Genomic DNA, 27,134 nt, shown 5'->3' with positions numbered 1-27,134 from the left:
AGACAATGCCAGAAAGGAAAAGTAGGAAAAAAAGAGTTTTCATTTTTAGTTCATGAGTCTTGAAGCCATTTGGTTTGTGTTGGAGTATTGGTTTTATAAGGATTTTTTTTTTCCCCTCAGGAACAGAGTCCTTTTCTTCTCATTAGCTTTATGTATTCATCAATTAGCAATCATAAAAATACAATCAAGTATCACAGAACATTTCAGGTAGATGGAAGGTTTGTTTAGTCCAATCTTCTGTCCAAAACAGCATCGACAATCAGGTTAGATCACACTTCTAAGGGCTTTTTCCAATCTGGTCATGGAAACAATGGAGGTTGTTGATTATACAGTCTCATTGTACAACCTATTCCAGTGCATGTCTGTTCTCATGGTGAAAATATTTCTCCCTACATTCAGTCAGAACATCACTTTTTTCAGCTCAGTTCCCATTGTCACTTCTGCTGCCAAGCACTACTGTGATAGCCTAGCTCCCTATTCCTGATAATCTTACTGTGGGCATTGGAAGGCTGCCACAAGATCAGCCAGAAGGCTTCTCTCCTCCAGACTGAAGAACAACAGTTCCTTCATTGACTGCTCATGGAAAGTGCTCCAGATCTTGTCTGACTTGCTGGGCATATGCTGGACCCATTCCAGTTTACTAATATTTGTCTTGTAATTGGGGACCAAAATTGGATCAGCATTCTACATGTGGTCTAACAAGTGCTGAATGAAAGAAGTTTACAGTATCCCTAGATCTATTAGTCAGAACTCCTGCTAATATATATTTCTTTGCTGACAGAATGCACTACTGGCTCATTTTCAGCTTTCAGTCCACTGACAACCCCAGGTCCTTCTTTGGATAACTGATTTCCAGTTTCATAGATTTATAGAATATCCTGAGTTGGAAAGGGCTCACAAGGATCACAGAACCAGAGAATATCCCAAATTGAAAGGGACACTCAAGGGTCATATTCTCCAACTCCTCACTACTCACAGGACCACCCAATAAAGAAACCATATATCTGAGATATCCAGAAGCTTCTTGAATTCCAGCAGGTTTGGTGATGTGACCACTTCTCTGGGGAGCCTGTTCCAGTGCCCAAGCACGCTCTCAGTGAAGAACCTTTTCCTACTATCCAATCTGAACCTCTTCTGGCATAGCTTCATGCTGTTCCTTTGGATCTTATTGCTGGTCAGCAGAGAGAGATCAGTACCTGTCCCTCCACTCCTGTCATCAGGAATCCATAGACCATAGAGTCACACCTCCATCTTTTCTTTAAGATCAAACAAATTCTTTAAGATCTGAACAAATCAAGTGACCTCAGCTGCTCCTTGTATATCTTGTCCAGCTTAATAATTTATTAGCTGAAAATGAAGTATCCAGAATACTCATGTGGTGCTGATGTATTTTCTATTTTCCAAAGTCTTTACAAGCTCACAAAAACTATAAAATAATCTGTGATATGTTTTTAGTTTTTAATATGTATTTGATTCGTTTTTCTGCTATTTGTGACATATGGGGGCAATATACATGTAATAATTGCTCAAACCAGTTCAATAATACAAGTATACTAAAGACACCACTACAGAAGATGGACATTATACCTGCATTTCTTCTCTTTTTCACAGAGTTTGTAAATTTACTCAATTGTGTATCTAGTGAACCCTCTTTTTTTGTATGAAAGTAACATAATCGATTAAATGTTTTATGATAAAATCTTGCTTTCCGTTTTGATAATGGAACTTGAGAGTAAGTTTCAAGATTATTGAAAAAATAATCAGTTTTTTGTATATTTGAAGTTCCATTTTCAGTTGACATATATACCAGCACATTTTTTAATAGAATGTGTAGAGTTGCAATCAGACATAAAACTCAAAGAAAAATCTGATCGTGTCTCTTTACTGGACTTTCATGAGATATACCTTACCAGAGAAAAAAATATCTCATGATGCAAAACCAGTCCTTGTTCTTGTCATTGCTTTTTTGGCAGTGCATACATTTGTGAACAGATGCTTTCAAGGATGAAGTACAGAAAGAGTAAAACTGGTGCTTGTAGCTGCCTGGGCACAATGTAGACTCATATTTAGCTTGCCCTGAACAAGAATCCTTAGATCTCTTTCTGTACATATATCGAGGGTTGCTCCAACCCAGATACAAAATCCAATGATTTTTTGTCTAGCTGTATGCTGGACATTTTATCCAGAAGGATACTGTGAGAAATGGTATTAAAATCTTTGCTAAAATCCAAAAAGATTGTATCAACTGGCTTCTCTTACTCACCTAGATGGGTAACCCCGTCATAAAAGGTTAAATTAAGTTAGTTAAGTACGACTTTCCCCTCGTGAACCCACGTTGGCTGTGATCTATGACTGCATTGCCTTTCAAGTGTTTTTCAGTAACTCTCAGAATAATCTTCTCTGCAATGCTAACAGACACTAAAGTGAGACTGACAGGCTTGTAGCTACCAGAGTCCACTTTCCTCTTGTTCCTGAAAACAGGGACACTTTCCAGTCAATAGGCACTTCTTCAGATTCCCAAGACCCTTAAAAAATTACTGATAGAAATGTCACAATGACATCAGCCAGCTCTCTGTACTCAGGGATGAATCCTATCAGGCCTCATAGATTTATGTGCATCCAGGTGGAGCAGCAAATCTTGCACAAGTTTGGAGTTTGCTGGGAGTTGATCATTACTGCAGCCACAGTCTCCCCAACTTAGGAGAGAACCTCCACAGGGCTCTGTGAACCCCAGACCCATCATCAGTTTTGAAGACAGAAACAAAGGCGGCATTAAAAATATCTGCTTTTTTGGCTTTCCTTATTTGTGAGCGGTTCATCCTCATCAAATAACAGAGCAGTATTATCTCTGGTTCTCCTTTTGTTGTTTATATATTTCAAAAAGCCCTTCTTATTGTCCTCTGAGATACTGGTCAGCTTCAACTCTAATTGAACTTTGGTCTTGTGAGTTATCTCCCTACAATGATGAATAGCATCTCCGTATTCCTCCCACGTCATCTGACCTTGCTTTCAGTGGCCATGCGCTTTCTTCTTCTGCCTAAGCTCTAGAAAATGATCCCTGTTCAGCCAGGACAGCCTTTTGCCCTGCTTGCTTGACTCCTGACATTTTGGAATCACCTATTCCTGTGCTTTTAAGAAGTGATACTTAAAAACTGAACAGCACGGATGAACCCCACGATCATGAAAAGCTTTTTCTCAGGGGATATCACTAACTTATTCCCTAGCAGCCTGTAGTCTACTCACTTCAATGTTTTGAGTCAGTGTTTTTCTGGAAGTTTTCCTCTACTACCGAAGATTTTAAACTTGACTATTTCACAGTGACTATGGCCAAGATGGCTAGCAGTCACCTCTTCACATCTCAGACACCCTTCTGCCATTTACAAATAAGAAATCTTGGCAAGCCTATTTTTGTACTTTACCCCTAGCAAGCTTGTTTAAAGTTCTTTCAGTCATCACTGCACAAAAATTCTTTTCCCTCCCTGGCAAAGGTGTATTCCACCAAGCACCAGCAGACCTAGTATTGTGTAGACCATTCCACGGTCAAAAAAATAAATCTAATTCTACCAGTCACCAGAATCAGAGCCATTTTTTGATCAGCTGAATATGTCTGTTTCTTCCAATATGATTCCTTGCTACTGAAAGAGACAGAAAAACACTACTAGTCTTTTAACCAATCATTTCAAGGCCCTGAAGTCTCTTTTGATTGCCCTAGGACTTCACGTTGCTACTTAATTGCTGCCTTCATGAAAAACGAAAATAGCTGAGCGCTCTGTCAGGATAGTGAGTTTTCTGGTAACATCTTCTTCCTGAGCAGCTTCCTATGGGTTGGGTTTGGTTAGCATATTGGGCCTCTGTTCCCCACAGAAGGAAGTAATCTATTGCAATAATCTTTCTTTTTTTCTTGACTGCTCATCAAGTTTCAGAGCCTTATACCGGTTGTATAAGGACACTTGGGGGACTAAAGTAGGCTGGGAAGGGATATGCCTGCCACCCCAAGTAGAAACATGCTTCTATTCTCCCTGTCTCTTAGGACTTCTTTCTTTTTGTGTGGTTGCAAGAAGGTTGAGGATCCTTTACTTCTTCCATTGCAGCCAGCTGATGCATGTGTCTCAAGGATGGCAAAGTATGATTTCAAGTTGATTTCAATGATACCAGTTGATCTTCTCTGACTCCCTGATGCTCCTCAGCCTGTTCACCTTCTCCCAAAACTCTGACCCCAAGCTGAACAGTTCTTCTACCTGGGCACAATTCCCACAGGGATGTTGATTTCTGCCATTAGACACTGAAACAAAGCTCAGGCACACTCTGCAGCCTGAGACATGGATGGCTGTGTGTTTCTCTTTCTTCTCACTCACAAAGCCAGTCATTTTATAACAAAAGGCAATCAGGTTGATCAGGTATGACTTACCTTTCATTAATCAGCATTGACTGTTCCTGGTTAGCTGCTTCTTCATATGTCTAGAAATGTGTTCCAAGAGATTTTGCCTCATGATTTTTCCAGTGACCAAAGTAAGGCTTACCAATCTGTACTGGTGAGGATTATTCTTTTGGCTTTAAAGTAAATTGAATAATCTACAAGTAAATGTTCCAAATAGATTTTATCATTTTTAAAGCTATTTCTGTATTATTCACATACTGATCACAAGAAATGTAAAAAATTAAAAAATGTTACATATATATAAAAATATTTTAATGGAGATTCTAAAGTATGTTTTGGGTTGTAATTAGGAGTCTGCATCAGAGCTTGTCTGGTTACCAGGGTTAAAACACAACATTCAGTAAATATTTTAGCAATCCATATTACAAATTGTTGTACTTGTTGATCTGGTTCAAGAGCAGAATTCTTTGCCCATTAAGTCAGTTCCAAACTACCATGGCATCACATCTAGATTTTAATTAAATGGAAAATTCAGGTCCTCATAAAATAATTGTCATGGCACTGAGCTGACACTTCTCCAGTTCTCTAACTCCTGCAGAGGGTAAACTAGTTATATTCCTCTTCACAGATTATACCAGGTTACAAAACTGACCACTCTTTACCGACCTGAGACCGTTTTGGGCTTAGTTCTCTAGTAGTACCTTTATATTTCTTGTATTTTTTTTCATCTCCATAGGCATGTCAAGTGTAGATCACTTGGTCTGGATGAACAGATCTAACCGTGTTAGCTTTTCTCAAAATCCTGACCAAATCTGTGTGACATCTGATGCTCAGCAGAAGCTAAATGTGTACTGTTAGGAAGAAAAAAAAGGTGAAATAAAAATTTTTAAAATGAAGAGTGTGTATCTGCTGACATTTAGTAAATTTCAGTTGTAATGATACAATTGAAAGGTATTATTTGGGAGATATCTGGATTTCTGGTTTACTTCATAAATGTAGAACTTTTAATTACTATGCTTTGAGAAACATGATCAGTTGATTCTTGCTTTATAGCATGTGCTAAGACTTCTTTCTAAACTGTGTTTTGGGATTTTACATTTTTTAGCCTGAAGACTCATTGGCTGAAGCAGTGGAAGCACCTCCAACCATATTGTCTTATTTGAAAGAAAATGATTTCTCAGGACATCACAGAGCAGAAGAAACCTCTGAACCAGCTAAAATTAAAGAACAAGGCACTGCCTCTTTTTTGTCTGCTTTCTTGTTTGGGAGCATGGGAGGAAGAGTTGTCATTTATGTTATGTAGGTCAGAGTCAGTAGTTTTCCCATACATGAAAAGCCACTGACATATTTTACATGCTGTCAGAAACTGAAAACCCTAAGACTTTGAGGATCTTGTGTGTTAGAAAAGGATTGGCTTCTCAAACACTGAAACTGCAATCTCTTACACTACAGTTTCTTAACAGCAGCAAAGATAAGTGTTAGCAAATACAGTCACCATTCAACTCATCTCTCACTTCACTCCATGCTTACATCAGCCGTTGTTAAATATGCAGAGAATAAATTTACCCTTCTACAGTATAGAAATTTAAGTCATGGAACAAGAGTTTATATTTTAAAGTTCAAATTTAAATACATAGGTAGATAAATAAACAAAGCTGACATGTGGAGCTATGGCTGCAATACTCTACAGCACTGAGCAGGAGTTAGGCAAAGGAAAGGAGAAAAGTCCTCTCTGTTCTGCTCAGATCAATGAGAAGCATGGCATTTGGCATTACAGAGGTGAAAAATAGGCTGCTGTTAGACACGATCTTGAGGCAAATAAGATGTTTAAAGTAAACTTTCAAAATATAATTTTATTCTCTCTTTTCTTCTGTTTTTCTGTCCTTTTAAATATTTCAGAATTATAAAATGACTAACACCAATTCTTGGAGTGTTTCTCTCTGTGTATTTTGGTAATGATCTAAGTAATTTATTTTTCTTGTAACTAAATGCAATCAGAATGTTAAGATAAATAATCTCTGAATTAGAGTAATTTTCCTCTCTCAGTAATAAGTGATTATCTTATTTAGACTCAGCTGTTGTGGAAACTGGACAAAGCAACAGAGAATCTACAGCTGTCATGCAGAAAATCTTAAGAGAAGAAGATGGCTCTGGTGCTAGTGTCTTGCTAGGAGTGAGCAGAGAAAAGGTCTGTACTATGGATTTAATATTTGCCCTGTCTTTTTTTTTTCTCAAGAGCAGGAACACATGAACTTTAATTGCTTTTGTGAGCTGTTGCCTTTATCTATTACATCATAGCAGCATACCAAAAAAGCACACTGCTTTGTACATTTTTGAATGTCCTCTCATTACAGCAAATTGGAAAGTGTTCACACTATGCTAAAGTTCAGATCTACAATGATTTCTACTATTGAGAGGGGATTTATATTTTTCATTCATATATAAAAATTTTCTATGAGTTTTGCACCACTTCCATTTTGCATTAAAGGGAGTGAGAAGCAAACAAAAAAAATAACCAACATAAATCCTCACCACAAAAACCCGTGATTTTTAATTAGCTGAAACTAGGCATCTTGTTCTACCCCACAGTGATTACCTTACAGCTGAAAGTCCTGCTTTTTTTTTTTAAGAAATGTGGCATATAAATAGATTTAGAAGGACACTGTGTGGGTGCTCTTCAAGTACTTCTGTGTGAAGGACCAAATGCAAAGAATCACTTTGTTATGTCAGTGTCTTATTAGCAGTTGAATCCATGCAGAAAACCAAAAGGAAAGAGGACTAAACTCCAGAATGATCCATGCCTGTATTGCATGCCACTAGTTTTCCTTAGTTGTCCTCAGACTAATGTGAAAATGTAGTTATAAACTCATTTTTAATTGAATGACCAGCCAAGATGTAAATCCTATGTTCTGCATCTTGAAAAGCAATGACAGAGTGGACTGCACTCCTGAATGTCTGCAGCTCCTATTTATTCCTTTATGAAAGCAGTGTGGGCTGCCTCCAGACAACTGAACCTGGAGCTGAAAAATTCTTGAAATGTAACTGGCAGGCATCCTGATATTTACAAGTAAAAGATGCTTTGATTAATGAACTATTGAGACTGTACAACTAGAACACTTTATAAAGGATCAAAGTTGAGTCAACTTGATCTACGGCTTGGTGTTCCTCGTATTACATCTCTGTGTTAGATTAATTACATGAATAGATGCTGTTTACTTCTATACCTAGCTTCTTTTTAGGCTGCCAGTACATTTTTTACAAGTGCTCAAGAGGAGGAGATAACTGGATAGCTTTCAGCTATCAGAGATGCCTTCCAAAAATCCAGATCAGGCTCTTTTTTTTTTTTTTTTTTTTTTTTTTTTTGTAAATGTCCAAGTAGAAATACCTAGTAGGGTCCTTCTTGATAGAAAAATAATCTAGAAATTGTGTGTACCTGTACATTACTGAACTGAGGAGACAAAGATGGCTTATAAGTTCAAAATTTATCAATATGATAGCAACAGGTACAACTATGATGGATTACTGACCAATATTATAGTAGCAAATATATGAGGTTTGCTCCAAAATTAATGCCTTCTATTTAATTATGTTGTTTAATTATTGACTCACTGGTGATGACTATCCTCACTCTGTAAGCCATTTGCTAGGATTTCTCTCTTACTATCAGTAACTTCCCCATCTTCCCCGCATTCCCTAGCTGCTTAGAATTTGTAATAAATCACTGGACAGCATTTGGCCTCCCCTGCCTTCACCTCAGCATATATGTATGTTGAACCATCTCTTCCAATAACTGGATCAAGACATTTAAATTGACCTCACAGGACAGGATATAGTCTGAGGTGAGAGTGTTGTTCTTTGAGTGTTTGAGTGCACCCCTTGAGACAGAGCCTGAGGTAAGAGGATTGGTTTTTTAGAATATGTAAGTACCCTTTGGGGGATGCAAGGAGCAAATTTTTTGATTTGTTGATAATACCTTTTTCTCCCTGGAGATCACTTCACTTTTGAGGCTTTAGAATACGTGTGTGCCCCTTGGAGGAGTAAGGTACAAATTGTTGAGTTGTTGAGAATATGTTTTTCCCCCCAAAGAGATTGCTCCACATTTTGAGGCATGATCATTAATGAAAAAAAGAATAAGGATGGGAATCTGCTCCTCAACCTTTTAGAAAAACACGATGCCAAACCCTTCTCACCTTGCTCCTTTCTCTGGGATCCCCGTGGCATCATCAGTGTCACTGTTTTGGGCAGCCGTCTTCTTTGGATTAATATTTGCAATTGCTTATGTTGACCCTATCACACTTACTGGGTGGCCATGGTCCCATGCCCATATGGGGTATAGTGGGAGTATGGGACCAAATTCTGATTCTGACAGATGCTTAACCCTTTCATCTGTGGTTATGTGCAGTAATGAAATATATTCAGGAAATGAAAGGGACTGCAATAGTACCAGCCAACTCCCCCAGTTCCTGGGAGATGTAGGATGAAGAACAAAGATGGGGTGTCAGATGCAGCAAGTGACTGATACACGATGCAACAGCCCTGCAGTCTTCCCTATCAGCACTGGGCATCAACCAGCACCTGTTATCTGATGCATTACCTCAGTAGGAAAGAACTAATATAAAAGATCCCCAGTTAATTCTAGGTGCATTTGCCTTAACTCAAAATAATGTATCCCTAGTTCTTGGTTGTAACCAAGCACAAATATGGATGCAAAAACAAACAAACAAACAAACAAACAATTTCTGCTCTGTACCTGGAGCACATCCTGCCTTCCTTCTGCACTGACCTTGGTGGCTGCAGGGCTGCTTCTCTCACATCATCTCACTCCTTTCTCCCAGCTGCTGTTGCATAGCACTTTTTCCTCTTCTCAAACATGCTCTCACAGAGGCACTGCTCAAGGCTCAGCTCTGGCAGCAGTAGGTCCATTTAGGAGCCATCTGGAACAGGAGCTGATATGGGACAGCTTCTAGACTCCTCACAGAGGCCAGCACTGGGAATGAATGGAGTTCTGCGTCTCACTAGAAGTAGGGATCTCTCTGTCCTTGACTGTCACTTCTTCACTTCGATTCTTGTGCAGAAATACAGTCATGAGGTGCTCGTAAAGAATTGACACAGTTTGAGTTACTAGACATGACTGTGACCCAAATGTGAAAACTGGATTTTTTTCATCATTGTAGTACATATAGAGTAGTAAAAATTCCAGAAAAACAAGCACAAAATACTGACAGGAGCTGTGTGGATTTATCAAAGTGAATGGAAATGGACATGATGCCAGACAGTGAAAACAGACCTAAATTAAGAAAATGTGCTCCCACTATAGCAACCATTTGGGAAAGGTACAGGGAGCAAAAGAATGGATGAATGCATTTATCCAGTGAATTCTCAAATGTAGAGGGAAAGAGACCAAGATGCAGCTGAAATTCAGATCTTGCTGCTTTGTAAATGCAGAAAAGATAATTAAAATACTCAGAAAGAGTATTTTCTCTTTCTGAGGAAAGAAAAAGGAAAGAGATGTAAGTCCAGGTAAGAAATTGGCGTAACTGGGGTTGAAGCATAAACCATTAAAAGCTAATGCTGTGAATTGTATTTCTCTGACTTCTGTCTTTTAAGAAAGCTTTATGCCAACCAGGTTGTTTTTAATCCTGCTGCAAGGTGGGAAGACCATACCTAGTGTCCTGCAGTGTCAGGACAGGTGGGCAGGAATATGTACTACATATATGCATTTGTAGAGTAGCACAAAGGCTGAGTTTTCCACTCCCACAGATGAGGGATGCCCTGTGATACAAGCAGACCTACATTTGATTTACTTTTCCTTTAAATATACACCTGTCCTGAAACCAGGACCATCATGCAGGGCAGATGTCCAAAATGTGCATTGAAGAACTCCACAGAATTGAATTGATGAATGTCAAAAGCAAGAGAAGTGAGATGGGGGGAAGACAACAATGTATTTTTTCTCCTCATTCAGTCCATCAGATGTATCAGGTAAAAAAACAAGTGGGATCAAACACTTGCAGTTATATACAAAACTTAAAAAAAAAAAAAAATTGAAATTAAATGAGTGCCAATTGTTTGATGAGAAACAACATGCATATTAAGCAAACACAATGTTTTGCAAGTATGATTTGTTTGGTCTGCCATTTGTTTATTGTCCTCAGTTTGAGTGATGCGGAGACACATCACTTTTCCAAAAGATTTTAAAACACGAAGGCCAAATCTATCTTAGTGAGTTCTACGGAAAAAGACACATGCATAGATGAGAATGAAACGATACATTATTAAAGATTTTTTGACAGAAGTTGAGAATAAATGGTTGTAAAAGCCACGAATCCCTTAAGTAGAGATACTTCAAATTAACCTCAGCAAAAATGGCAGAAATTGTATAAGAAAGAGAACAAGAGATGGTAGCAGTTATGAAATAAAATGAAGAGAGACGTTCATAGTGTTGACAGTAGGTAAAGGTAAATGCACAGATAAATAATGATTGCATGATTGAAGTGGAAAAAGCGTTACAGGTTGTAGTGATAAAATGAGGAAATCTACTTACTAAGTACCACAATGTAACCAAACTTTGTACTTACTCATTTATTCTGGAGTGACATACAGTGCACAGTAAAATGTGAGATGCACAGTAAAATGTAATTGTGGCAAGAAATATCATAGATTCACCAAAGATGGAAAAGAAAATTCCATTTGGATGAGTACAGTCAAACTGTAATACTAAAACTAAACAATATTTTCAAATGAAATGTTTTGGAAAATGCTTTGGTATATCAATTTCCCATTGTAAAATGTTTCTTTGGATTGCAATTGTGAGAATCTCAGAATTTGACTTTCAAACTAGGGTATTGTAGGAAACAGTTGCTAAGTTTTGGATATGATTTTTATTATATTCCTAATAGTGACAGGTGTCCTTCTGAAGTTAAAATTTGTCTGAGATATCCTTTTGTCTTCAATCAGTTTAAATAGTTACATTCTATGTGCGTCCTGAAGGACTGTGTCACAACTCATAAAGCATGATTAGGTAAATACAGAGATGGGTATTCATGAAATACAATAGTATGAAATCACCAGACACAACTGAAATATTTTTGTTGAATTATAAGTTCTTTCATCAGTGACATTCTACTACAGTTATATTGACTAGAACAGTATTGGCTGCAACTGACAAGTGATATTTTTTCATCTTTGGAAGCAGTATTTTAAAACTGGATTGACTTAATTTCAGATTAGACTGAAACCTGAAGAACTGGGTTCTGGATATGCTGATAGAGAGACTGAGATTTTAAGAGTAAGTATATCGTGAAGCTTATTTCACATGAGCTTAACAAAGAGCTTCATTTTACCATCCAGATCATAGATGATCCATTTTCTTTTCTAATTGACAGTATTACAATTTCCCAAAGAAATATAAATATGTATTTAATACCTAGCGTTCAGAAATGCTTTGTAGGAAACACTGGGGATTTCATGCAAAGATCTCAAAGAGATAAATGTACGTAAGTGGGGAAGAAATGTGAGAAAGGAAAAGGACAACAAAGAAGTAATTTCAAGAAAACTCCTTAAAGGAGAAAATGCTTTTGATCTGGCACTGAGAAGGCAGTAAAAAGGAGATAGGAATTACATCATTTATTTATTTTAATTCAGAGTGTCTGCTATAAAATGTGTGCTTGCTTGCATGAAATATTTTACACAACACCTTCCACTGTTATTTGATTTTTACTGCTGTTTGCACTTTCCTATATTTTTGCCTTTGTGAAGAAGAATAGTATTGTTGTATGAAGTTTGGCTAGGAAAGAGAAATGTTCTGGCTCAGCAACAGTTAAAAAGGAGCATTCATGCTGGGTAAAATTTGAGTCTTCGGCCATTAACTTATACTTGACCACTGGTTTAATTAGAGTAGTGAAAGCATCTTCTGGAGATGGCTACCTCAGCTTCAGAAGGAGCTTGCATAACTTAGGGATCAACTAAAACACTTTATTTTGCAGCTACACTATCTAGCTTCATTTCAGTAGGTAGTGTTGTAAAATGCAGTAGTTGAGAGCTGGTTGTGCAGGATCAACAGGCTCCACACACAGAATGGGACAAGTAGGATGATGAGTACTTCTTTAACATAGCTAAATCTGTCACTTTCACCATACTGTGTTAACGACCTCAAGTAAGCCTTGTTTTAGAGATTGAAGTGCTGCACTGTTGTATTTCCCATTCACTGAGAGCGGATACATTTTGAGAGACAGAACTCACAAAAGCAGGGTTCTGGATTAAAAAAGAGCCAAGCACAGTCAGGTCTTCCCCATGAGTAAGGTCCTGAGTGCTCTATTAATAGCATAGAAGAAGTTCTTGGAAATCAGTGGTAAATACCTAACCACTTTCCTTTGTTCAGTGACCTCCTGAATTCATTTCAGATGGAATATTCAGTGGAATATCTCTAAGATGTTTTTGTGATTACAGAAAGCGGGCACAGAATTTCTCATTTTTTAATTTCAAAATATAACATATTACAAAGAGGCACAATTCAGAGAGCGAGAATGGAGAAAGTCAGTATGATCATGAGTAAAGAGTACATCTGTGAAACTAGAAGTGGAAAGGGGATAGGGACCAAAGCCAAGAGTTTTATGAACATGAACAGTCTGTATGAAATACTCCCATTTTTGTGCAATAAATAAATGAATTTGGCCAAAAGAGAACTGAACATATTTGTCAGGGCATTCTAACAATGCTACCAATTTAATTAGGGCAGCCCAGGATCGCATGGCCTTCCAGGAAAACCAGCCCCTGATTCAGATGTAGGGCATCCTGAGTCATCAGGGGAAGACGGATCCGCTGTTGAACTGAGCCCTGAAGTGAGTAACAATTCACAGACAAGCCTTGATGTTGTTCCTGCCCTAAAGCAGGATTGTAGAATCATAATCATAGAATCACAGATGACCTGGGTTGGAAAGGACCACAATGATCATCTAGTTCCAACCCCCTGATGTGTGCAAGGTCACCAACCAGCAGACCAGGCTGCCCAGAGCCACATTCAGCCTGGCCTTGAATGCCTGCAGGGATGGGGCATCCACAGCCTCCTTGGGCAACCTGTTCCAGTTTGCATAAATTGGCTATTGTACATGCAAACATCATATTTATATTATATAATATTTAATTACTTTTTGTTTTCTTATGTGATTGTTTGATATAATTTACTACTAGTATACATTTAAATAATGCTTTGATACAAAACCAGACTGTCAGAAGACAAGAAATACAAGTGCTAGCACTTGTGAGCTGCTTCCTGGTGCCGTGTGAAGGACCATCACCTTTAGTATTTCACACTGCTGTTTCGTGAGTTGGTCCAAAATACCTTCCTAAGAAAAAGATTATCAAATCACACCTGCTATAGATCTGCTATCATCTACAGGGTCCGCAAGGTCTTCCTGGACTTCATGGAGTTGTTGGCCCACCAGGACAGAAGGGAGTAAAGGTAAGGTAAACATTTGTGTTGCTCCTACTTCAATGTGATATCTTTAAGCTAAAAAAGCCATAAATTATTATCCTTGCAACACAGTGTTGGCTGGCTTCATTTTTTTTCATAATCCAGATTATTACAACATATCATAAAAGGCATTTTGAGAAATCCAGATGGTTGCAATCTCATTTTCTGCAGTGTGAAATGCTCTAAATGCAGTATGATTGGGATTCACCAATAAAAAGCTGGCAAGTCTGTAGGAAGAACTCCAGCTCCTAGTTGTATGTGTATATGGGCATTGGAATTACTTAAGTTTGGATTCTGTAGTCTGATCCATGTGCTTTAGCCCAAGCTGCTCAAGAGCAGGCCTGCTGACCACTAACAGCAAGTTGTGTGTACTTCTGTAGTAGTTCATACCTGTCTTAACTGATGGCTGCTGCAGTGCTGTCACTCTCAGCCATGATATCCCAACCCCACACTGGTGGCAACTCAAGCCTTCATGCAGCATTTGGTGAGATACTCCAAACGGTAGCAGGGGACTACTTAGTTTTCTGCTGACGTGCTGAATGGCTTCATGCAGGATTAAATAAGTACTACAGCCAGCACAAGGGGAGGAGTTACATCTGGCTGTTACATCTGGCTAAAAGCAGACAAAGGTGTGACCTAACAGCTGTCTGCAAATGTCTGAAGGGCCCACGGCAAAGCTGATAAAGCCAAACAGTTCTTCATTGTGCCAGATGATGCAGCAAATTATAATGGCCACAAACTGCGTCTTAAGAGGCCTGTAGGAGGATCCTATTCACTACCTGGGGAGCAGAACTGTGGCATGTTACCCAGAAAGGATATCTAAGCCCCGTTCTCAGTGGTTTTCATGCCCACTCTGGAAAGAGCCATAGCTGACCTGATGTAGAGATGGTGATGTTTCTGCTTCAAGTGGATTGGAAGGCCTACAGAGGCCCAGTACAACCCTCCTTCTGTGATTGTGTCTCCCAGATTTAAATAACTACAGGAAAATTTCATTTTTCGGTGACCTTATATACCAAGGTTTATGCACAAGAGTTGAAAGTACGTTCACAAGAGCACATTGAAAGTTCACATACCACAAGGAGAAGAAAAAGCAACTCCTAAACAACCAGAACATTGACACAATTTTTTAATTTGTTAAATAATAAGGTTTTTTTAACGTGACATGTGAAGAATGAAGGTTCTAAACCGTGATTTCAAAAGGTTGAGGTTAGTAGAACTGCAGCACAGATGGGATCTAGTAGCCATCCAGAAAATAAAGAATGCATGTTTGAATAGTAACTATTAGAATGTTCCTACTATAATCAGTAGTTTAAGCAGAAGGAAGTCTACCGAAAGAACAACGGACTTGAATTTCTGTTTATTGGAAAAAAATCTTGATGTGGAAATTGTATTAATTGGAAGAAAAATTGTGGCAATCAGGCACGGACTCAGATGTGAACGATCCAAATCATTTATTACAGGTTCTCACATCACTTAGGTACACTCACAAGTTTCCTTTTTTTTAACTTTCCCATCCACCCTTAGAACTTTCCTATCTGCCTTTACATGCCAACAAAGTCTTCCACTGACACTTCTTAACTGTGCATGTAGGCACACATCCAGCTGTTTGAGCCTTTCCTTTTGCTTTTTTCTTCTTCTAGAGATGTCCTTGGTTGTCAGTCTTGCTTTCTCATGCTGTTTATCTTGCTCCACAGCGTCAGTTCTGAATAGCCTCTCTTGAATTCCCACAAACAATAATAATTTTCAAAAAGAGTATAAAACTCAAAGAGCAAGAAGTTGATTGTTTCCCCTTGCTGTACCTGTTTCCTGATTATGTTTTCTACATATATTGATAAAATGTAATTGAAAGTGAAGTACTGTATATTTGCTCCTGCTCCATACAATCCCCAGCACCTTGGAATAATAGGATTTCTCCATTTCTACTATTTTTTTTTAAAAAGCCTTGGCTTAGTCTATATTGCTGTATCTAATTATAAACATTTTTCACGGTTAATATAAGGAAGACTAGTGGGAGAAGCTGCTGAAGGTACCGAAGATTGGAAAGTAAAGCCAGTTTGTTCCCTGGACTGATATTTAATATATTTGGTTTTTTTGTCATTAATTTTGGAAGAAGTCATTGCTATCATTTTGATGCTGATGATTACCCATTTTTTTCAGATCTCATTCATGCAGTTTTTGTTGAATGTGTAAGGACAAGAGATTGCCAGTATAACAATTAAGCCCATTCGCTTCAATGCCACATAAATATTTGCACGCTGCATTTCTGTCCTTTCTATACATTAGAAAATGATATTTAAGGGAAGTATATAAAAGCAAATCAAATAACTTAATTACTGCAGAAGAACCTAAAACCATACTGGTAATTATCTGGTAATCATACTGGTAATCCTTTATTTGGTGTCCTAGACAACCTCTGTGGCATCAGTTTCGGCTTCTGGTTACTGTCCATGAGGATTTTCCTCATGTAAGTGGAGAATCATGAAGAGGTGATCCATAGTGTTTGATTCTCTAGACCAACAAAATCTCCAGCAAAACTGAAATACGACATTGCCATCTGTATGCATACCAGACCAGAACTATTCACCTGTTACTATAACTTCTGAAATATGGGTTGTTTTCTTTTTAATTAAGGGGTCTAATATTTCATGGAATGCACCTTTTGACATCAAGTTAAACAAAACAAAATTTTGTGGGTATTTAAATTAAGCAATCGCACTCACAATTGTTTTTTTTCATGATTAATATTCTTACTTTAAATAATAAGAATTGCTTTTCTTTTACAGGGTGATAGAGGTCTTCCTGGTTCTGTTGGTGCAAAGGTAAAAAAAAAAAACAGGACAGTGACTTTATGGGAAAACTGTATCACTCCAATACAACATGTTACTTACAATTTACCAAAGGAAAGGGCTAAGTGTAATAGGTTATGATTTTGAAACCCAAGTGCTTACTTGCCTCGGCTTGTGCATGTTCAGTATAACTAACAGTAGACTGACCTTCTATTTTAGGGTGACACTGGGGTCACTGGATCAATAGGCCCTAAAGGAGAAGCTGGTGCTGATGGTTCTCCTGGGAAACCTGGACCCCCTGGACCTCCTGGACCCCCTGGGCCCCCTGGACCTCCTGGACCCACAGGTGTAAGCTATAGTTTAGGATTTGAGGTATTTTACTGTCACTTTGTTACAGCTGTGGATGTACTCTCTTAAGAAGGGAAAATGTAATCCTCTCTATATTTACAACTGTCTAAGAAGAAATTGATGAGTCATTTGTTAGAGACAGAATCATTTGTTACAGACTGACACATTCCTATGGGAAACCTGCAATTCCTTTTACTATGGGCACTTGGGCAATGTAATTGATCATGCAAGGAATGGATTTATTTAATGACTGGAAGACAGTCAAAGTTATATCCATCTACAAGAAGGACATAACAAAAGATCCAGGAAGCTACAAAAATGTGTCTAACCTCAGTCCTTGAAAAAGTTATGTAGAAGATTGTCCTGGGAGATATTGAAAAGCATGTAAAGAACAAAGATATTATCAGGCATACTCAATATGGGTTCATTAATGAATCTTGCCATTCATCAATTATTCCTGCATTAGTAATTTGACCTCTTTCTGTCAGAAGGTCAGCCACTTGTTGTCTGAAGGGTAGGTGGCAGAGATAATCTTTCTGGATTTTAGTAAGGCCTTTAAGATCGTTCCTCCCAGTATCCTTCTGGACATTTTGTCCACTTTCACACTATGCTTGGTGATTTACTGGTTCAACAGCAGAGCACAAATGGTTGTAGTAAATGGAGATTCATATAGCTGGCAGATAATCACTAGCACTGGTCAATTCTAGGGTCAGTTCTGCTCAACATTCTTATCAATGATTTGAATGCAGCAAAATAGAGCAAATTCCATTTTGACATGTGTTAAATACAGCATAGCCAGCCAGCCAAAAGAGTTGATTACTGCACTATATTTAGAACTTGTGCAACTTCACCTCGAATATTGTGACCTCTGCAATACAAAAAGGATGGTAAGGTACTTGAAAGCATCCAGAGGGGGGCAACAAAGTCAGTAAACATGCCTTCCAGGCTGGAAAGCATATTCTGTGAGGTTGAGGACACTTGGGATGTCCAGTCTGGAGGAGACAGATAGGCAGTCTCATTGCTCTCTACAACAGGGAAAGCAGAGAGGGAGGTGCCAGTCTCTTCTTCCTACTAACCAGTGATAGGATACATGGGAACGACACAAAGCTGCACGAAGGGAGGTTCAGACCAGGCATTAGGAACTGTTTCTCGACTGTGAGAATGATCAAACACTGAAACAGGCTCCCTAGGGAGGAGGCTGATGCCCCCTGCCCGTCAGCATTCAAGTGACGTTTGGACAATTCCCTCAACATGTTTATTTTTCAGTTAGCCCTGAAGAGATAAGGCAGTTGGACCTAAAGATGTTTGCAGATCCCATCCAACTGGACTGTTTTATTCGATTCTTACTTAGGCAGTTTTCATTAAATTGTTCAGTAATTAGCCATTAACATCGTATGCTGTACATAATTATCATTACTAATATCGGGATCTCAAAGCTACTACTGTATTACGAGGAAAAACTTTGGTACTATCTTTCACACATAAATAATTTGAAGATTTAAATATACATACAGAATGGCCAGCATTCATTAACATCAAGCTGCATGTCCCATTTAAATTACTGCTTTTCCTATGCTGTCGTATTTGAAGCCACAAATTTAGCTTCTTCTGTAAGATGGAAATACAGAGACACACTTTTTACATTTGTGACTTCATAATATGTTATACTCAAAAGAAAAATAATCTATTCATAGAGTGATATCTCAAATGCTACATTCTACTTCTGATAATGATATCTTCATCACTTTAAAATATGAGATCTGGTCAACTCAAGCTGAGTTTTACATGTTATTAGAGAGCTGTTTATTTAAATTATCTTTTTAGAGCAGAAGGTGATTGCAGTACTTTGCAGGAAGGCAAAGGGAGCACACTCAGATTCGGGAACTTGAGCTACTACATTAACATTTTCACGAAGCAAATCTAAGAGATTGTCTGCATCAACAATTACATTTGTTTTACCCTTTTCTCTTTTTTAATCTAGCTGTTCTACTCAGGAAATCTTCCCCACGTTTTGTTTTGTTTTGCTTTGCTTTACTATTACTTATTTTATAGGATACATTATAAGGCTTCATATAAACTGAGGACAGTTCCACAGGAAAAAAGCAGTGGTCAAAATTACTGGGCATCTATAGAATTTCAGTGGTAATTTGGAGGTGGTTAAAAGATTCTAGTTAACCCACAGATAAATGCTTTTTTTTTCTGCTGGTATCTGCACTGTTCCTTTTGTATCTCTCTTTTTATTCTAGAGATACTTCAAGTTCTCCAAGAACAGATACGAATGCTATTGTTTGTTTAAAGAAATATTCTAACATCTTGAGGAGAATCTCCCATCTTTATTGGATGTGGCAGGGAATGTTTTTACTGAAAATGAGGAAAGGGCTGAGGTTCTCAATGCTTTCTTTACTTCTGTCTTTAATAGTCAAGCCAGTCATCCTCTGGGTGCTCAGACCTCTGATCAGAAAGCCAGGGATGGAGAGCAGAATAAACCTCCACAATTCAGGAGGAAACAGTGAACTGCTACATCACCTGGTCTGTTGTAAGTCCATGGGGTTGAATGGAATCCACCTGAGAGTACAGAGGGAACTGACAGAAGGAGATTATTTTCCAGTCTGTAATGCTTGGGGATGCCCCTACTCAAGTGCAACACTTTGCACACTGGCTTGTTGAATCTTCTTCAATTCACATGGACCCACTTCTCAAACCTGTCCAGGTCCTTCTGTTTGGCATCCCTTCCTTCTATTGTGTCAGTTGCAGCACTCAGCTTGGTGTCATATGCAAATTTGCTGAGAGTGCACTCAATCCTACTGTCTAGGCAATAAAGATGTCAAAGAGTACTGGTGCCAGTACAAACACCCAGGAGACATCATTCAAGACCAGCTTCCACCTGGACACAGAGCCACTGACTATAACTCTGGCTGTGACCATACAACCAATTCTTTATACACCAAATATTTCACCCTTCAAATGCTTATCTCTCTAATTTAGAGATAAGGATGTGATGTGAGACCATACCAAAGGCCTTGCAGAAACCCAAGTACATGACATCAGTTGCTCTTCCTTTGTTCACTGATGCCATTGCTCCATCATAGATGGCCACCAGATCGGTTAAGCATGATCTGCCCTTTGAGAAGTCAGGCTAGCTGTTGTAGATCGCCTTGCATGTACCTTAACATTTCTTCCAGGAGGATCTGCTTCATGATCTTCCCAGACTCAAAGGTGAGTCACCACTCTGTCATTTCCCAGGTCTTCCTTTTCCCTTTCTTAAAAATGGGAGTAATTATTCCCTTTTTCAAGTCACTGGCACTCTCAACTGACAACCATGACTTTTCAAATATGATTGCAGGGTGGTCTGGCAGCCACATCAGCCAGTTCCTTCAGGATCTTGGAATGCATGTTGTCTGTCCCCGTAGACTTGTACACATCGAAACTCACAAAGCAGTCTTGGATTTGCTCTGTTCTTACAGCGGGAAGAATTTTGCTCTCTCAACCCCTGTGTAGAGTTTCAGAGACTTGAGAGATTTAGGAATCCTGACTGCCAGTGAAGGCAGCGAACTTGCTGAGTACCTCAGCCTTCTCCATGTCTGTTGTAGCTAGTTCTTCCTTCTCATTTATCTGAGGGGGTGCACTCTCTTTTCCCTGTCGCTTCTCTGATCACAGTAGCTAAAGAATCCCTTATTATTTTTTCATTTCCCTTGTCAAGCTCTGTTCCATCTGCGCCTTGATTTTCCTGATCCCATCTCTGCAGGTCTGAAGAGCACCCTGATATACTTCCCAGGCTACTTATCCATGCTCCCCTTGCTTATGCTTATCCTTCTTATTCCTCAGTTTGACCAGTTGGACTTTGCTCAGCCCAGCTGGTTTCCTGCCTCCTCAACTTAATTTTTTATATGCTGGAATGGAGAACTCTTGTGCTCTCAGACAGGTGTACTTGAAGAGCTGCCAGCTCTGATCCATTCCTACATCCCTAAGGAGGGGATCCCAGGGGATCTTTTCCAGTAATGCCTTTAACAGCCCAAAATTTGCTCTCCTAAATTTCAACATCCTGACTGTTCTCTGGCAGGCCCACATTCCTCAAGATCACAAACTCAACCAGGGTGTGGTCACTAAAGCCCAGACTGCTATCCATCTTAATATCTTTAATGAATGATCTCCTTTGCATTCGTGAGCACCAGATCCAGTAATGCTTCACCTCTGGTTGGTCTCTCCAATATCTGGACCAGGAAGTTGCACTCCAGGAGTCTCCTTGATTGCTAGCCATCTGCCATGTTGCTCTCTCCACAAAGATCTGGGTGGCTGAAATCCTCCATCAGGATGTGAGTCTGTGAGCACAATGCCAAATGCCTTCTCCAGTCTTCCCCATCACCATCCCCATCTTTTCAATCCTTCCTGGAGTTTCAATCCTTCCTGGAGTCCACCTCTAGCTAGAAATGAAAGATGGAATGGAATGGAATGGAATGGAATGGAATGGAATGGAATGGGATGGAATGGAATGGAATAAGGTAGGGTAGGGTAGGGTAGGATACGATACGATACGATACGATACGATACGATAGGATTAAACAGTGGCTTCTCTTGCATTTAAGACATCACTGTAATCAAGAGCCGCCATATGAAACAAGATAAAAATAATTATGAATCTACCCTTCTGTTTCTGAATGTTTACAAAATTATTACTACAATCTTCTACCAGCAGCTGCTTATTTATTAAAATGAAATAAAATAATAAAATAAAATAATGTACCAGGACTCTACTTGACATAAATTTAATCTGCTGTATGTATTTTTAGCACTGTCATTTCACAGGGATATGTGTATTTGTAATCAATTAGGGTGATGCACTGATGCACAGGACAGTCATTTTATCCTTTTCTTTTTAATCTGCTTGAAGCTATAAGTTATTTTCTTAATTTTTATTACTACAATTGCTTTGTTCTGTAGTCACTGTTCGAGTAATTGTTATTGCTACTGTGATAGATATATTTCAATCACATGCATATATTGCAAATGGAATGGTTCCAATGTTATTTAAAAACAGTCAATCTCTCTTCAATCCTCAGGGGAAGAAAAAGATAAAAAAGATCCACCCAGTTCTTAGTCCTCTTCTATTTTAGCAATAAACAGGTCTACAATCTTAAAATATGAAGTTGGAAATGAGGATGTCTGTGTGTAATTTATTTACAGTAAAACATCATGCTACCCTAGGTCTTTTCTTCCAAACTAAATTTACTCAGTCAAATCAACTGATGAAATTACTCAGCATCTGTAATAACAGTAATTTGATCTCCCTGTACCAGCATGCCTGAAAGGACAGAATTCTGTTGAAGAATGCTATTTGTTCAAGCTTATTTCCTCTGCCCAAATACTTTTGTCATACGCATATATTTACCATTTTCTGTAAGAACTGAAGAGCCTAAAGTTGCAAGTACCATTTTTAAAACTCATGCAAGTACCTATAACCCCCATTAGTTTCTTAGGTTCCTAAATCCCTTTTACAGTCACAAACAACTTTTATCCTGCAATGCCATATAAAATGAAAACATCTTAAAAGCAAAACATTATCTTAATAAACTGCCATATGTTTGGTTTTTTGTTTGTTTGTTTGTTTTTTCACAGACAAAAATAGAAATAAAATGTTGTGGACACATTAAATCTTTTAGGAAGGTTGTACAGTGAGGCCCAAGAAGAGTGAGAATTTGGAATCTGATGAACTTTTAATTTCTTCTGTCACACATGAATTGCAACACAGAAGGCTATTTTTCTTTGGATGCTCTGTTATTCTTACAGCGATTCCTGCAGAGTACTAGATAATTCTCAGTGGTTTTATCCACATCCATTCATCCCAGTATCCTGCTTCCAGTAACAGTCAAAAGTAGATGCAGTTTGAGCAGATGCTTGGATACTGTTTGACCTTAGAAAAGGGCATGTATGACAGTGCAGTTGTCCTGAGTAATCTCCCAGGCTCCAACAATTTGTGACTCAGGACTTCTTCAGCTAGAAAAGGTTGCTGAAATTCTTCATAGATCTCTTCTAGATTAATTTGATACCTTCCCTGACATTTACATAGACTTTTGTAACTTATAAGATCTTATGGCAAGGGGCTCTACCAACTTAGCTACACACTGAATCAATCTCTTACAGTTGTCTTCATTTGATATTCAATATTTCTTCTATTAGAAAAGTATTATCATTTTCATGGTAATGTCTACAGTGAAAACCCAAAAGTATTTTTTTGAAGCAGAGTAATACATCAGAACAAAAACAGCATTAAAACAAACAAACAAAAAGCAATAAAATGAAACAAAGAAACAAGCCACTACTGAAAAATACACTGCTAGTTTGGCACTTGGATCAATCACTAGGCTGTTCTGTGCAATTTCTTTTGCTCTTTCATGTAACACAGAGAAAAATAGACTTAAAAAAATAAGGTAGTTTTCTATTTGTCTATTCCTTTAAGAATTTTCAGCCTTCTTTTATCTATTTTTCTCTAGGAAACTGCATTATTATTACAGTGTAATACTTCCTGTTTTTCCCATAGAGTGTAATTGATTGGATTCTTAGCACTAAATTGCAGTCTTCCATTGAACTAGAAAAGAAATTACCAAATTTTTACCCCAACATCCCAACATCCCTACCACCCCCTCCCATTTACACTCAGTGCCTCTCCCACCTCTACCTCAGGACTGAGAGTCACTTAACTGCAAATGGAAGTAATGCACAAAATAAACCCTATGGGAAAGTAACAACTCACCCTTTTGCTAAGCAGAGGTAGGAGCAATGATGAAGAATTATTGAAGCTGCATTGGAAAAATCTTTCCTGGAGACAGGGAAACAGCAGGATCAGTGAAGGTCTGTTGACTAATAAGAGCAACTGATCCTGAGTTTATGGAAACCCCCACGTATCCTATTAGTTCACCCATGCATGCATTCTTGTATGAGACTGAAAACTGATTATCCTGGTTAACAGTATTTTCTTGTGTGTATCAGAGAAGGCCAAGTACAGAAGGAAAACCTGGCATCGCTGGACATCCTGGAGGTGTGGTGAGTTGGACTATCATATCCTATGATCACCCTACACACACTTCCTTTCAAACCTGTATCTGACAGTTGGAGCCTTCACAATACTTGCTAGCTGCATGTGGAGAGCTGGGTCTGAATTTGTCCCATTTAATGTGGAGCATTTATCTTAGACACCAAACATAGGAGCAATATTCTTTGCCAATGCCCCCCTCACCAATCAGAAGAGATACAGAGCTCTCCAGAGGCCACTTCCCTTTCTTTGATGATCCTTATACTTTTAATTATTCAGAATTTAGCTCTGCTTTTAATTATGTGGAAGCCAACATGCTCATAGGTAATTTAAGTGCATTTTTCCTGCTTAATAGCCCCAGGGATTATAGAATTCTTCAGCTGGAAGCTCATTCACTGCCACCTTCCTCTCATTCATGTCAAATGAACTGTCTATATCCCCAGCAGAGTGAATCTTGAGAGGCTAATTAAGCTTAGAAATAATTATTGATGAAAAATGACTCTTCAGTTCATTTGTGTTTCCCTGCTCAGTTCATCAGGCAATCTGGAACATAACTAAGGTGGTCAATGATGAAAAAGGAAGAAGCAGCCAGGCACATCTGATATCATTACAGTGAAATAAAGGCTTGTTGAATCAATGCCCAACTAATCACATGGTGTGTTTTCATTTGTTTTTTGTGAACATTGTCAGATAATTTTAAACATCAGACCCACAGAGGATCTGAGTCCCATCTGTGCTTTCAGAAAGCTGGGGATTGTGATGTAACTGTGTTTCACTCTTCTGCATTTTCTGAAGTTAGAATGAAGTTTCAACATTTTCTGTTTAAAATCATTTACACCTGTTGTGTTCTTTTTTATCATGCAAAGGGTCCAAAAGGGGAGAAGGGTGACCCAGGACCTCAGGTGAGATTGGATGGTTTAATTCTTTCTGAGAAACCTATGTGAAGTGTAGCATTTACTAAATGGGATTTTCACGTGTAATGTTGTTGAAATAGGGTGAACCAGGACAGGATGGGAACAATATTGTGGGTCCACCTGGACCACCAGGACCACCAGGACCAGTCATAGCCATACCAGAGGTAAGTGCATTTGTCAAGCATCAAATTCTTTGTAACTCTACTTAAAGATCCCAAGCAGTTGCCTAACTGGCAATTCTGGTGTTGATGTTCAGATTCTAATTCCACTCCTTAAAATGAACAAACAAAAGAGCTTAATATCTCTCTGCATCTAATGAGTGTATCTTGAAAAGATTAAAGAGGAAGGGAAAAGGGTAAATAGCTTGCATACAAGAATTATGGGATAATATTGAAAGCTTCTCTCAAACTCTCCAAGTGATTGTGCACAAATCATGAAAGTCACATAAAAAAAAAAAACCTGAGAAATACAAAACTGGGAATGTTTAACATAACAAGGTATGTGAGTCACATTAACATGCAGGAGAGACACATAGCATTGTTTTTTTCTAGCAGATATTCACTATACAAGCCAGAGTACTGACTCTGTAGTATAAGCAAAAGCTAAAAGTATCAAAGGGTAAAATACTACAAGGTTCAGCTTCTAGCTAAAGCTAAAACTGCCCAATATCCTCTATCTGCATGTATTTTGTGGAGTCAGGTTTGTTTTTTGTACATGAGCCCTTGCAAAAATACTAGTTAGAAATAATGATAGCTAAAGATTAAGATGAATCCCATTTCAAACTGACAAAAGAATACCAAAACATCTTTAGAATCATAGAATCACCGTGGTTGGAAAAGACCTCCAGCATCATGTAGTCCAATCTTTCACCTACCCTATTTGCTGTTGACAGCAAATACATTGACATCCCATGGACTAGCCAATCCTAAACAACTTCTTTTGTTTTTTTAAACTATTACCTATTCTTAGCATCTCACATAGACTTGTCGTGCTAAGTCCTTGGTGAGCAGAAATGTAGATAGAAAGAAATGTTGGTTGGAAAGGGTATCTGAAGATCATCTACTTAAAACTCCTGTTCAAAGTGGGAATATCACCAGCTCTGTACTTCATAACATTTCTATTGAATTTCTGGGAATTTCCCTAAATAGCTGTGACAGGAAAAGGAATTGACATAGACCTTGACTTAAAACTTATGTTCTTTCTCTCAGCCCTGCTACTTTGGGGCCTTCATTCCTAATAGTGACTAGATAGCTCTGTTTGCAGTTAATAATGGACCTAGCTTTCTATATGTTGTGATAGCTGCAGTTCACACATCTGTCTAATGTTTCTGGAGATACCTACTATGCATCCTTTGAATACTCCATAACTTGTGTGAGGATTACATCCACTGTGTTAAAGAAATGTATAAATCCCACTAGAAGCTGTATTGCATCCAGTGTATTACAAATCTGTACAGAAAGCAGTTTTCTTTTCTAAACACCTTGGAGTTTAAGCAGTTGGCTCCTTTACGAAGTAGGGTGGCTTTATGAACATTCCTAGTGAACAAATATTCTGTGGATGTACAGCAAGAGCCTTCAATTCTCATGCGCTACAAAATCTACTATGGACTTATCTCCAAGGACTTGAAATTTGCTGAAATTTGAAACAGTTGATTAAACATGTTTGTGGTTTTAAGTATATGTAAATATTTGGGACACTGAGTTCTACCAACTTCACAGATGTTTGTATAATGACAGGACCTTTGTTTAAAATACATACGCTGAGGTAGAAGATTAAATTATCCAAATAATTCTTTCACTCTCGTGTTTTTCTGACAGTCAAACATCAAACATCTGTGGTTCACTTCAGAAATCTTTCCTACCCAGGTCAAACCAATATCCACATCACAACAGCTGATTCTGGTATTTTAGCTCTGTAATTTTAAACAAAGTTGTTAGTTCTGCTTGCAGTAGTTCTTTCTGTTTAAGATAGAACTGAGGCCCTAGTTATTTCCAGGCTTCTTCAGTACTTTTTGACACCTCAGAAGCTAGCAATCCTTTCTACTTCTTCTACTCTCTTCTGCTATATCAATCAGAATCTACCCTAATATACAAAAAAGTCTCATTTTGCTGCTGCTTGATATTCCAAAATACTACACAATTTAATACCATATGCAGTGTATATACAAGAGAAGGAAGGAGAGGGAAAGGAGCGCTGCCTGCAGGACTTA

The 27,134-nt window shown here is 38.4% G+C and overlaps 1 protein-coding gene across 2 annotated transcripts in view; it reads left to right on the top strand.

The window, feature by feature from the left end:
- Positions 1-27,134, top strand: part of COL15A1 (collagen type XV alpha 1 chain) — a 106,236-nt gene that overhangs the window by 35,355 nt on the left and 43,747 nt on the right. Inside the window, exons 6-15 of one of the 2 annotated variants that reach the window (XM_042839729.1) lie at positions 5,484-5,610; positions 6,448-6,566; positions 11,604-11,666; positions 13,111-13,218; positions 13,776-13,838; positions 16,634-16,669; positions 16,856-16,984; positions 23,969-24,022; positions 24,878-24,913; positions 25,006-25,089. In XM_042839729.1, the coding sequence (XP_042695663.1) occupies positions 5,484-5,610; positions 6,448-6,566; positions 11,604-11,666; positions 13,111-13,218; positions 13,776-13,838; positions 16,634-16,669; positions 16,856-16,984; positions 23,969-24,022; positions 24,878-24,913; positions 25,006-25,089 (819 nt within the window). Of the gene's footprint in view, positions 1-5,483; positions 5,611-6,447; positions 6,567-11,603; positions 11,667-13,110; positions 13,219-13,775; positions 13,839-16,633; positions 16,670-16,855; positions 17,009-23,968; positions 24,023-24,877; positions 24,914-25,005; positions 25,090-27,134 lie in introns of both variants that reach the window. The other variant, XM_042839730.1, reaches the window with a different exon arrangement.

The sequence above is a fragment of the Centrocercus urophasianus genome, unplaced genomic scaffold, assembly GCF_019232065.1.
Source record: "Centrocercus urophasianus isolate 14NV4802_14NV808 unplaced genomic scaffold, USGS_Curo_1.0 seq_11, whole genome shotgun sequence".
Taxonomy (NCBI): Eukaryota; Metazoa; Chordata; class Aves; order Galliformes; family Phasianidae; genus Centrocercus; species Centrocercus urophasianus.
The sequence above is the reverse complement of the archived record's forward strand: the minus strand, read 5'-3'. Positions and strand labels throughout refer to the sequence as shown.